The sequence below is a fragment of the Channa argus genome, chromosome 10, assembly GCF_033026475.1.
Source record: "Channa argus isolate prfri chromosome 10, Channa argus male v1.0, whole genome shotgun sequence".
In the NCBI taxonomy this organism is placed as follows: Eukaryota; Metazoa; Chordata; class Actinopteri; order Anabantiformes; family Channidae; genus Channa; species Channa argus.
The window spans coordinates 9,939,637-9,953,485 of NC_090206.1; the positions used below are offsets into that span (position 1 = coordinate 9,939,637).

The window sequence follows — 13,849 nt, forward strand, 5'->3', positions numbered from 1 at the left end:
CTAACATGGCATTCAAGGAGAATGTGCAAAACATTCATGTGTGCATGTACTGCACACTACATATGGGACAGTGCATGGCTTGTTTGCATGATCACATCATGATCTCACCAGAATCATGGAGACTATAGATGAACAGCTCAAATTTTGAAAGCAATACCGGAGGACAAAATGCTTTTAAATATATAAACTGCAATCGATTTAACTCATGCTGCATAATCTGTTGTGAACAACAGCACAGCACAAAGTTCCCCCAGCTATCAAAAGGGAAATTCAAGAACTGATATATTAGTGCATATTATGACATGAGCTGCATATTCACAATGCTCTATTGAAGTAATCTCTTAATCTTTTATAATTATCATCAAGTGGAGCAATTTTAGGCTGGGTGTGCCAATAAACCAGAATGTGACTGCTGCAGACTGTTAGCTTAGATTTGGAGGGGATTTCCTCACCACATACATCTTTTTTTCTTTCCTCTTTTAAGTCAAACTTGGCCTGACAACAGCTGTGCTCGCACATAGGCAATGAACTGAGACACTGACGTGAACAGAGACTGCTGCTGTCTTGTACTTTTTCTTCTCCATTAATGAATACACAAGTCCAGCAATGAAGAATGAGGTCAATACATGTCAATACAACTAAGTGTAAAAGATTTTTTTGCTTACTTAAATGTGTGGGTATCAGTTTAGTCATGGTTGGTAGACAGGTAGCGGAGGAAGTAATTCTAAACATGTATAGTCTGTTTCAATGTAAACAAGCAGAGTGGTTGGATGGAATAAGAAACTTTATTTACACATAGGCCTTTCAACATTCGCTACTAGCTGCTATTCAATAATTTAAATGTTATTTTGAATAACTATGCTACTGCGATATTATCAGCTTATATTTATATTTGGCTCACCTTTCTGAGCAACAATGACATATGGGGATTTTGAGATTACAAAACAAGCCATTAAATTGTACTGGGAGTTTCCTAATGTTAAATATTCTAGCTCCCAGTCTGATCTGTCTGCTTCTTTTGCCAGTATCTACACAGTTAATCATTGAACTGCCCTGCCCATGGCCCATACTGATAAAAAGGATACGGCTGGGAAATATATGGACTGGTGTAATGGCTATGAGAAATTAACAGATGTTTAAAAATGTAAGAAAAAAGAGACATGACAACACTTTGAATTGTGTTTATTCCATTCAGGTACATGATGCCCTAAAAGCTCAGCAATCACTGGACGGTCTGAAGGCACTGAGCACTTTCTAGTCTCAAGAATCTTGTCCATGTGAAGCACCTTTCTACACTAACATGAACATCTTTGTGTAGCATATGACGCTGTAAAAAAAAGAACAAAATTGTCCTCACATATAGGACAATCAGACATGAGATAAATAAACTGGTTTGCAAGGCCAGGAAGTCACAAGTCAGTTGGTTTGGCTGAAGAGTGGCAGCAGTTAGGAACACTGGCAATAGATTCTGATGCTAACCACAGCAGTTTCATTCTGTTATCATTCTTTGTCTCGGGGTCTGTAACTGAAGTCTGGGGAAAAAAGCTGCAGAGAGTTTAATCTTCCCCTCCGCAGAGCACCAGCAGGGTTTTACGGTAGTCTCCTGAGGTGTCACCCTGAAAAGTGATGGAATACACACAAAGAACAAGCTTGAACTAATGGAAAATAATGCTAGTGTCTGCTGACATTTGGTCATCACAGAGCTAAAACTGGAAAGCAAAGTTTACTTCTCACTCATCTCACTTACACATAACTAAACTCCATGTATCTATAATTAATGCTGAATGAATGAGAGTCATGAGGACAGGCGTCATGTAATTGATTATAATCAACAGAGTTAAAAGTGGAATTACCCTCTATATCTGCTGACCCTCATACGTACAGATTTCTGTCTTTATAAACATCCCAATTATCAAATACTATAGCTTTTTGAAGGAATTGTTCCTCATTTTAGGAATTATTGCTTAATTGAGAGTTACAGTATGTGATTAGATCAATACCACTCTCATGTCTGCACAGTGAAGAGCAGCTTCTGCTTAGAGTAATGTATCATCTCATCTGACTCTGCAGGGTAGCAAAGATGTCTATTTCTAAATTATGTCAAAGTATACCTTTAAATAGTGTTTAAATACATGTGTTTGCTCTGAGACCATCAACTTTGATACATTGGTAAATTGCAATTCATCAAAAAAAATGCACAAGCTTGCATTTAGGAATAAACAATATAGAGCAATCCTTCCTGTTGCATAATTTCATAATATTGCTGGCAAAGCCAATCCAGGGCACCCTACTTGCTTCTGTCTGTATTGGTGTCATGGAGGTTTCATCTTTAAGTTAATATAGAATAGATTCTGAGGCTTCCGATCTCTGCGACTGTCACCCAATCACACAGCAGACATAGAGAGGAAGTTGAGCATGCAGGGAAATTCCTAAACAGCTGTGCAGTACCCGTAGTCCACCGTAGTAAGCTATAGATTACCATACCCCACTACCCCACCACAGCTACAGAAGAAGGATGTGCAACACATATTCACACAGTTAAAGAGACAGACACAATTTATGAGACAAAACAATCCACAGAGACACATATAAGACAACAACCCAACAAAGCAAGCAGAAGTTCCACAAGACAAAGACCCCAACTTACAATCATAGGCTCTACCTGGATGAATTCATGGAGAGAGACGTCGTGTGTCTCCTTGAACTCTTTACGAATGTTGAAAAGGTCGATCTCACAACGAGACACCATGATGCGGATTAGGGCTCTGTCATCTGTGCCAAGGCCCTGCATGGGAGATCATTACCTTCTGTGTTTTTCAGATTTAGCTAGAATTGCTGCTACAGTCTGAAACCACTCTGCAGCAGTAATACTGAAGAATGCACAGAATAACACACACAAGCTAAATATAATACATGCACTAACAAATACATCCTTGCTGTGTGCTTTATCTAGCTTACAAGGCACAAATGATGTGCTATGGACCTGCTGCAAAAATTATGCAATAACATAAGCCTGCCATTATTAAAGCACTATTTATAAATACCTTCATGGCTTTGTATAACCGATCCGCAAAATAAGAGGGCTGGTTCTTTACACTGCAAACTGCACAGAGAGAGTGAACAGAGGCCGAGGAAGAGTCACAGGATAGATAATGTCAGCAGTGTAAATTGTTACACACAGAGGAATCAAAATTTAATGTCATAGTTGGCTATTACCTATTGCATAATATGCATTCTTCACATCTCCAGACATTTCCTTCTTGATAATCTGTTCAATGTCCTTGTTGGTATATCTGACAAACTCCTGGAATACTGCAAATAGAAATAAGCACAATCTGTTGTAAACTTGGATCTGTAACATTAACCGATTGTGACCTATCTTGACTTCTACCTTTCCTGAGATGAGGGAAACTCCTGGTGCATAGAATACTCATGAACTTCATCTCCATTTCATCAGAGTCTGCATTGCATGATTTGGCAAGTTCCTAAAATGTTCAAGAGCAATGGGAACAAACATAACAACCAATTCTTTTATTTGACATTTTTAACACAATACAAGGTTATGGGAGACAATAAATTATACGCCAAATCACCTCAGCATCCGCATTTGCCCTTTCCAAATCTGCAGGGCCCTCCTCTCGTGCACCCTGTACCAAGTGAAAAGTAACATAATAATATTAGTGGTTCACCAAGAATATAAAATCTTTTCTATGGGAAACAATGTAAGACATTGTGAAATAGACATTTTTGTCAGCAGAAAGAATGCAACCAGTGAGTGGGCGTGGAAATTCATGGCAAGTTCTCCTGATGGTAAACATTACCTGCAAGAGAGAAACAAGGATGCGGCAGAAGTGGCCCGATGTATCTGACTGAACGGCTTCCTCCAAAGACTTCTTATAGGCTGTGAAATGACATACTGTGTGTGGAAGGTATCTAAAACAAGAAAGTGTCTTTAAAACTTTCGATGGTATCAAACTCACCATGCTGATAGGCAATATTCATGGCACATATTTCCTCGTTGCTCCTGGTGACCAGGATCTCAATCAAAGCATGTTCATCTGTCCCGGCCCCCTGTTAAAATAAGTTGTCAGAATTTTTAACACAAGAGTTTAACACAAGAGGAGTTTCACAAAAGAACCACACCACACAGGTCCTAAGAGGGGACTAAGTTTGAGCTGGGCCTCCATAAACTTCATGTACTGACAAAATCTCAGATTTTCTATTTTGCATTTAATTACAGAATTTTCTGTTACTCTCAAGGCCTTTAACCAGTGCCTAAAATGTGATAAGAATGTAGTTCTAGTTTGGCTTTGTATTAGCAAATTCCTAGTTTCCGCTGCATATAAATTCGAAATAGATGCAGGGGTTATAAAACACAATTGTGCTCTTTGTTTTTGTCTGCTCAGAGAAAAGGATGATTCATGTTCACAAGGAAGTCAGTGTTTGATATATTGAAAATAGCTAAAATGCAAAGCTATTTGACTTGCAAATTCTTTCTATGTAATTTACATGACATTTAAGCACCAGCTACACTGCTCTGAGCTTAGATGTGCATAATGATTTACACGATGTATTTATGAACTCAACAGTTTACATGTAGTCTCCAGAGTGTCAAAACAAATCATCTATGAGTATTTCAGATGAATTTTACCTCCATTGCCTTCCTCATCATTTTGGCATCAAACTCTGCAGGGGTCAACATGAGCCCGATGATCAGCCTCTCTAAGTTCTTTGACAGTTCTGACTTCAAGTCCTTTATTAGATCCTAAGAAAAGATCAAATACACAAAATAGCTACAGGAAATACTTTGAAGCAGATAATATGAGATTTTGAGCTCTTCCTGAGCGTAAAGCATCCCGTGGTAGATAAAGGAGGTAAATAAAATATGTTCCAATTGTAGCCTTAATTTATATTTTGGTTTTTGTTCAATTATTCATCTCTCACCCGTCCCAAAAGGGATTTAAATGCCTGTCTGATCTCTTGTCTCTGGGCATTGCTTCTCCGAGCAACAATGTCAATGATTGCATCCTCGTCCGTTCCTGTAGTCAAGAAAGATGTAAATAATTAATTTTTTTTAACAATGTTGCAGTTGTGGAAATTACTGTAATTTATGTGGTGCCATACCAAATCCCTTCATAGCTTTCCTTAGTGCTTGTGCATCAGCAGAAGGGTCAAAATTAGGTGCAGGGCGGACTGTTGGCCTTAGCTGAAGTAGTGGAAATGATAAAATTCAAAGCAAAAGAAATTAGCATTTAAATGTACACAGGACAATAAGCTATAGTGGCAGTGGTTTAGCTATAGTGGTTTGCAAGGCATGCAAAAGGGAACTTTTCATGCAATAGGTTCTTGTTCAAAATTTACTGAGCTGATAATAATTCGGATTTCTGAGGGGGAGAGTGCCCCCTTGAGGTTAGAAGCCATGACACCAACCACCAACACTGAAAAGGTGGGTAGACTGTAGCACAACACAGTCACACAAAACATTAGTGAGATGGCCTTTTGTTGACAAAAATGCTGAGACCTTTTTAACATTCACCGGCTCTTAGGACAAAGCGAAGCAAACAGTGGCATGTAGAGCACGGTATGACAAAAACAAATTGTCTTTTGGTGATCGTTTCCACAGTTACACAAAGGCTCCGCTGTATGCACATGACAGTGTTACGAGCACAAGTCGAAGGCACAGTAAGCAGATTATTGCAGGGCCAGCAGATAACACGGTAATACGATGCATGCCATTTCTAAGCCAAACATGCAATGACACGTCGAACGTGGGAGCAGATGGGGCCCAAACCTGGACTTTGGTCATGGAACTTGTTTCCCACATCTTATAGGCTATTTGAGCTGCTTCAGGGAAGAACTCTCCTGCTAAGCTGTAATGATGAGGTTGAAACAACGTGGCACATTCAAAAAAGCCAAAACATCAAATATAATATTGTGGGTGCATTTCAAGGAAGAGTCATCCACAATGGAAATAAACTAAACGCTGATGCTTTACTTTCACATAATATTCAAATATGTTCACCCGCTAATTTTCATGCATCTCTGCACTATCACAATAATGATAAAGTTATGCCATCGCCTAAAAAGGGTGGTGCTCTGGCTCCACCATCTGGTTGCTCTGGCAACTTACTCGTCGTCTCCTCCACACAGATTAAGCAGAGTCCTCTTGTAATCCCCCGATGTATCATCCTGTTTTAAACACACACAAAGAAATCTTAAATGGTGGACTACCAAGAGCTGAGTGTGTGTAAAACATGCTATTTGTATTTTTTTCTTCTAACCATAATCATGTTATAAAGTGACTTCTCATAGCTGAGGCGGAAACACTCTCGAATGTCCAACATGTCAATTTCAGAGCGAGAGATCATGATCCGGATCAGGGTGTTGTCAGCTGTACCAAGTCCCTACAAATGCAGGAGACGACAAGTGTTTAGCTTTGGGATTATATGTCAACAATAAGTATTTCTAATCTATTTCAAAAATAGAAGAAAGATGTCACATGAACGTGTTCCTAAAGCCTATATGTCCACAGATTATTGGAGGTTGGAGCCATGCAGACTAAATTGCTATTTTTCTCAGAGTGCATTTACCTTCATTGACTTATAAAGGCACTTGGCAAAGAACATGGGAACACTTCTTACACACTGGACTATGAGAGACAAAGAGAGAGACCTGTGTTAATTGACAGCTTGACAGTCCCCAAGAACAATTCTAACGTGGTTCATTGGCTGCAGAGATGACTGAAGTCTTCTGTGGATTAAGCGCTTCTTACCAACAGCAAGCATCAACCTCTCAAAGTCTCCCGATAGCTCATTTTTTATGCTGTTCTCGATGGACGTCTCTGCAATCTTCTCATATGCATCAAAAACTAAACAGACAGACAACAAGATAACATTAGATGATGCTCATTTAGATGCAACTCTGATGAACTGGTATTCAGGCATTTCAGCCTTATATGAAAAAAAATTCATATTAGTACTTTAAATAAACACTACAGTTTGCATGTCCATAAAAGTCTGCATCAAAGCAGATTTATCAAATGTACAGTACATTTCCTTCTTTCTTGCCATCTTTCCTTCTACCTCTTTCTATAAAAGCTCTCATATCGCATTAAAACTGTGATGCTAATTACCTTATTTAAACTTCAGTTCTGAAGAGCTTTTAATTTAACATTAACTCGTGAGAGGGATGAGCTCAAAGGAGAAATGTCTTAGATGCCTGAAAGCAGTGGTAACTTCCCCTGAAAGCTGCACTCACCCATGCGAAGATGGACAACACTACGGTTTCCCAAGATCATGATGAATTTAGCCTCATCGGTTCCCCACTGCGCTTCTCCGGCATCATACAGGTCCTTCACACAGGTGGGAAAACACAGAATGAGACATAAGATCCACCTTAGACAGTAACATTACAAATGATTATAATATAGCATTGGTCACTTAATGCACTGTAGACCCTTAATGTTGTTTTACTATGAAATAAATGAAAAATCCACATTTCTTTTTTTACAATTTGTTCGAGTAGTCAGGAGTCCAATGACAATATAATATACTAAGGACAAAGGACTTTCACATCTCACCAAGATTGTTATATCATCTTCAAAGAAATGTAATTATTACTATCATAACTTTAAAACAATCACTGTATTAATGATATATTTAATTATTTATATTTAATGATATATTTATTTTAAAAAGGTACAATCCATTTCTTTCAAACTGTCCCACATTGTCACACATTTTGAGAGGAAGTCTTACTTGTGCATCCTGCCCCACCAAGTCTGCATCCACCACTCCTGACTCATCTCTGGTCCCCTGAAACCGTAACAAGAAAACCAAAACACACACTGTTTCTCAGTAGTTAAAGGCAATGTTTACTGTAGGTACTTGGCAAAGAGTGTCACCGTATTTTGAGCTGGATATTTCGATGCTGACGATATCAAACTTTTAGTAATCTGACCTGAAGTAAAACAACCAGCATCTTCTTGAAGTGACCTGAAGTGTCTGCTATTACATCCTCCTCCATGTCTCTGCCATAGACTAAAGACAGAAACTGATGTTGAATGTGAACAGATGCTGAACCGATCATTTATGTTTTATGTATACAACGTGACACCTTATTATCACATCTTACCGTCCTTATATGCTGCAACCATGTCATGTATCTGTTTGTTGTTTCTTGATGCCAGGATTTCAATCAGGCACTTCTCGTTTGTTCCAGCACCCTTGAAGGAAAGCATGAATTAAAAATTAGCTCTTGCTTCATTGGATATGACTGGGCTGTGTAAAGGGTAAATATCTTACTTTGAGGGCATCATTGATTTCTTTGGCATCATGATAGGCTGGTGTTCTCATCAGACTGACAATGAGACGCTCAAATTTCCCCGTCAGCTCATACTTCAGATCATCAATCAGGTCCTGTTGAAACATTATGCATTTACAAAATCATTGTGGCATTATAACTACTGTGTAAAGGTCTTGTTGGGTTACTGTTTTGATGAAAGAGATAAGAGATGATAATGAATTAGTCTTGTACCTTTCCAAAGTTACACTTGTATGCTGCGATTATTTCCTGCCTCTGTGCATTGCTTCTTGATGTGACCAGGTCCAAGATGGCGTCTTTATCACTACCTGAGGAGCACAAAGCAACATTTTCAACCGCCACCATCTTAGGCATAGAAAACTGCTCTCTGACTTTCTTACTGTAGTGAGTGCTGTGTGAAATTCTTTGTGTGAACATTCAGTGAATCAGGAAAATTAAAGGCGACCTTTGGGCCTCCGTGGATAAAAATCACGGAGGAGTGAGGCACTCACCGATGCCTTTCATAGCATTGTAAAGGACCTCAGCATCAGCGCTGGGATCAAAGTCGGGAGCATCTGTAATTGTGCCTTTGAACACCTGTAAGAAGAATGAAAAGTGCGTCCATGATGACATACATTGATTTTTACAATGTATTGTATATGAAGGCATAACTGTATCTTTCTATCCAAGCCTCTGTGCATACAGCAAATACTCCAGTGTATCTGCAATAGGAATGCTACTGGTTGGATACTGGGAATTTTTTGAGCAAGGACTCTAGCCTGTGTGTGTCTGTCATATGGAACAGTGATCAGCTGGGTTGTGGCTACTGAGATGAGGCTACAAGCCATGAGTCAGCAAAGTCTTAAAGTCATAGCATTAACAAAAGAGCAACTACAGTCAAGCAAAACGATAATACCCATTTTAAAAGTAAAGTAATTTAGTCATATACAGTCTTGCTATAATAGCAGCATGGTACAACAATGGCATTATTTCCATAATTACTGCCATAATTTATGGCACAAACACTTAGCGCTCAAAAGCCCCTAACTTATTTTTTTTTTATAACCCAGACTCACAATACACTTTTAGGGTCATAAGTTTGAGCCCACTTTCCCAGTAGTGAACTGTGTAAGTTGCTGTGATAGAACTCAGAGACAGGACGAGAAGCCAAGTCTGCCACTGGAGCAGCTGACTGCTTGCACCTGTCTCACCAACCGCAGATCAGAGGAAAACCTGCTGTGTGCAGGTCTGTTTGTGGCTGTCCATGCATGTAGGGGAAGCACAATGGGTGTGCACGGGTAGCAGGGAGTCACGTTGCATATAGAGTAAAGCAACTCCCTTTGTGGGGGGGTTGACACACAGCAGTTAGATTTATAATAAAAACTAGTATAGTTTTTTTAAAGTATAGAGTATATAAAAATGTATGAAAATATGATTACATATAAAACATAGTTATAGCTAAATTATGTTGGGCCTGTGAAGGTTTTGTATTATAGTATAAAAGAACAAGAAGAAGAATTTAAAAGCTCAAACTGCAGCTGCTGCTGTAAAATGCTGCATTGAGGCAATCAGCCAAAATGTTCTCTCCACCCTGCTAAGGGGCCTCTGCACATGCTTTGCTCCTCTACTTCACTACAGCGACCATCATTCTTCACGACAGCTGGAGAGCTTCAACCACATAGCAACAGCACCACAAATACGAGACCCTAGCAACAGGCCTTTCACTAAACTAATAACATTTCTTATGAAGGTCCTAAAAAGCAAAAGCCTAACATGGATTTTATATTAGAAGCTAAATGTTAGCCACTGCTTTTCTTCATAGATGCTGTTTGTTGCATCAGTTGCCAAAACAACAATTTTCCAGAGTGCAATTAAAAGCAAGTGTGTGTAGGATGAAATTGACAGGGTCTTTTGGGACCATAAATTTCAACGACTGCCACAAGGTTTTATTAGTTATTCAAAGCCACAATTGACACATCAGGTGTGCTGAATAGATGTGCAGGTGCCAGAGGTCGCTATGACACCCTACACTGCTGTCTTTATGATGGAGAGGACTCATATGGTGACCTGTGACAGAAGTGTGACCTCACTCTGTCCCCACCTTATTCAGTGGTACACAAAACCAGTCTCGTTCCACCAGCAGAAGCATGATTGCACTACATATTTACATAATCCAGGATGAGAGAGGTCTTGTCCACTTACCATTTCTATATTTGGTCTTCTGTGTCAATGCTGTGCACGAATCAATAATTTCAGGCCTAGAGAGGGAGAGAGAGGAAATGCTGATGCAGCGTTGGACAGCAAGATTGCTAAACATCCATGGCCTAGTGAGTCTCTAGCCACTGAGAAATCCTTCACACAATGAGACACATTGAAGATGATGATGTCTCCTTTCACGAGTGATTCTAAAGAAGCGTTCGTGTCCTGCCTGACAGCTGGTTAAAACTGATCTCTACCTACTGTAATTCTGAGAAAGCATAGCAGCAGAAACGGAACAGGGACACACTTTTTTATCTGACATGTCCCCACATTCACCTAGAATGACACACTGGTGGCTGAAATTTGCATTAAGCCAAGTGAGAGGAAAACTAGTCAGCCACAATTTGCATAGTGACAGAGTCTATCCTATAATAAAGACATTCATTTGAAATTGTCCATCCATGTAAAGCTTCTATTGAGAAACTAGTTGTGCTAACTTTCCCCACTGAATTTAGAATATTAACTTTACTCAGCTTTTGTGCAGAAAAACAGAAAAATGTGTCCCCATACAGGTTTTAAATGTAGTACTGTTTGCTTAAGACAGATGAGACGTCTCCCAAAATAGCATGCACACTTTAGCTTAATGTCAGAATCAAGTCTGGGGGCAACTTGGCCTTATATATACAGAGCCACACCCAACTTACTAACAACTTTGGAGGTTTGTATGGAACTATACATTTAAATCAAATTTATACTTCTCACAGATGCAACCCTTAAAGGCAATCTATTTTCTTATATTTTTCTTATTGACTTCATCCAGGAGTATTCTTGTGGTTCAGGTCTTTGAGACCATTCAATAGTGAATCAGCAAACGTCTCCAGTGCGTTTTTTCTAACGTGACTTACAGCGTGTGGTGAAGCAGGTTTGAAGAGGATGAGATCGGAATCCACAAGCCTCGAAACAACAAGCGACCTCTTACCTTCTCAGTGCAGGAAGTATTGGTGCTATGTGAAAGTTGTCCTGCTGTCTCTGCTCTGTCTGTCTCCTCCGGTCAGACTCAACCCGTCCCGTTACGTGTCTACTGTGACGCAGCGACTGCGTCGCATAGCTTCTCAAAAGGATGTGTAGGAACCTGAATGCATAGCGGGGCATTATGTTAAAGACAATAAGGTTTATAACGTATAATCCTCAACTAATCCCTGACTAATATCTGACACACGGACGCTGTGCGCTTGATTTGCGCACACTTTTACGCACATGCTTTTCTGCTTATGCTTGTTCGTCCAGAAAGCACGGACCCCAACTTTTTTTTTACATTTTGCTGCAAAACAAACTACAAGAAAAATGTGCCTCTCTATAAAATCACTTAAAGGTGATTTAACAACGCCAGAATTTACAACAAATACAAGATTTTTGGTAGAATTTCTAAACTTTGTCACATGACAGAGTTCAAATGTGACTGTAACAGAGGGGAGCTTCCTGGCACTGATGTGACACCTTGCCTGTTCTATTTCTGTCCTGTCAGGCGTCCATTCCAGTAAGTGGGGAGAGACACCAGCATAGCTAAGGGGGGCAGGGAAGAGAGACCAAGAGTCCAAATGTCCATGATATTCAAATTCACTAACATTCACGACTTCCCATTAACTCCCAGATGAACTAGTGGTGCTATAGTTCTAACATTTACAGGAGGCACAGACACTGATTAGTGAGTTAGTTTCATACATGACATAAAATACATTTTCTTTAAACTTTTTTAAATTTTCTCCTTGGACAATGAGAGTCCAGATGCGTGACTCATTACTTTCATTCTGACTGGAAGCCACCAGCTTTGCTTTTGCTTTATCGTTTTAAGAAAAACACGCACCACCAAAATGATTTTCCATATGAGGTAAACGTGGAGGTGGGAGGTACTAGTGATGAAATATAATGATATACTGACCTCTTCTGCATTGAAAATGCACTGCACACTGTAATTGTATGCTGGGTCAATGCCATCCCCGAGTTATCTATTACAAACCAAAACAGATAAGCAACATCAACAAAATAAGGTTATTGCTTTGCAGTGATTTTTTATTTTTTATTTTTTGTGATCTGATATCAGTCAATTCTAGGGCCACTGTCTGGTATCATTCATGCAAAACAAAATATATAGAGACGTTTTAAAGCAACATATGCTGCCATCAAGACAACATCTTTTCAGGAAAGGCCTTGTTTCTTTCAGCCTCACAAAATCAAACCAAACTGTGCACTTATTACAGCAGCATGGCTGTGTAGTAAAAACAGTTAGTCTCGACCTGTTTGGAGCACATTGAGGTGAAAAATAGTACCAAGAAAGCCTCGAACTGTTGACCAGTTGAAATCATAAAAACTGAAAAGTCTGAGCCTTTGTTTTAAGTCTTAGTGAAAAAAGAGGGGATGCAACCTGCTCCTGTTCCAGCTTCTTCATGACGTTTTGCTCCCATCAAATTCAAAATGTGTAGTTATGCTTCAATCAAAACAATCAATTTTTTCAGTTTCATCTTTCAAATGATTTGCAAATCATTGCATCCAATTATTTTTATATTTTACACAGCGTCTCAGCTTTAGCATAATTGTTAAAATGGTTTAAATTAAGTTTTTCTTTGTTTTAGTCTGTGATCATTTATTTGATTAATAACAGGAGCATGCTGTGTCATCATACTGTAACACAGTCATTATTTATATTGTCCTAGATATTTCCTAGAAATGTTCAAATGCAAAAACAATTCTATAAAATATACAGTTTTTGCATTGTCAGTATAGGGGAAGAACTATTAAATAAAACAAAATAACAAATGAAAAATGCACAAAAGCATTTTTGAAAAGCTGAATAGGATTTTGTGTTCACAGTTCTCACCCTGTGCCTTCTGTGTAATAATGAGCACATTATGATCCAAACTGTGAGAAAGGCTACTTTGTAAGTAATTCCACTGAGTGGGAGGGTCATGCAGGCCATTCTTGTATATATCGCAGTAATATGCAGTAATAACCATGTTTTCTTCATCCAGGTCAACAGCACAGATATTTTTACTTCATTGCACTGTTTTCACAAAGTCACTGGTCACACTTCGCTGGACTAAAGATAAGGTAAAGAGCTTTTGTATCTACTGAATAATATTAACTTCAGCAAGAAATTTTCAAATCTATGTTTATTGCTTTTATTTTGATCTGTAGAATTAAATATTTGTCAAAAATATTGATCTATAACGCATCTGAGTTGTTTTCTTAAACACAGACAGCACATTAATATTAACTTGGATTCACTGTGAACAACAATGCTTTGAGCATAAAGCTCCACATTACATGTGTACTAGGTGTTATTTAGTTAAGT

General features: G+C 38.9%; 1 protein-coding gene across 3 annotated transcripts; it reads right to left on the bottom strand.

The window, feature by feature from the left end:
- Positions 1-1,165: 1,165 nt before the first annotated feature.
- Positions 1,166-11,728, bottom strand: anxa6 (annexin A6). Of its 3 annotated transcripts, none has more exons than XM_067517879.1 (25): positions 11,480-11,728; positions 10,504-10,559; positions 8,814-8,898; positions 8,536-8,630; positions 8,304-8,417; positions 8,134-8,224; positions 7,960-8,039; positions 7,758-7,814; positions 7,258-7,351; positions 6,773-6,868; positions 6,591-6,649; positions 6,282-6,404; positions 6,131-6,189; positions 5,792-5,870; positions 5,125-5,206; positions 4,945-5,039; positions 4,652-4,765; positions 3,981-4,071; positions 3,822-3,901; positions 3,594-3,647; positions 3,392-3,485; positions 3,217-3,312; positions 3,045-3,103; positions 2,663-2,785; positions 1,166-1,616 (listed from the first exon to the last, which is right to left on the bottom strand). In XM_067517879.1, the coding sequence occupies exons 2-25, from the start codon at positions 10,504-10,506 to the stop codon at positions 1,557-1,559; spliced, it is 1,983 nt and encodes a 660-aa protein (XP_067373980.1). In that variant the 5' UTR covers positions 10,507-10,559; positions 11,480-11,728; the 3' UTR covers positions 1,166-1,556. The 3 variants fall into 3 exon arrangements, with proteins under 3 accessions (XP_067373980.1, XP_067373978.1, XP_067373979.1); XM_067517877.1 differs by having other exon boundaries at positions 2,648-2,785; positions 11,480-11,724; XM_067517878.1 differs by having other exon boundaries at positions 2,648-2,785; positions 11,406-11,724.
- Positions 11,729-13,849: the final 2,121 nt, after the last annotated feature.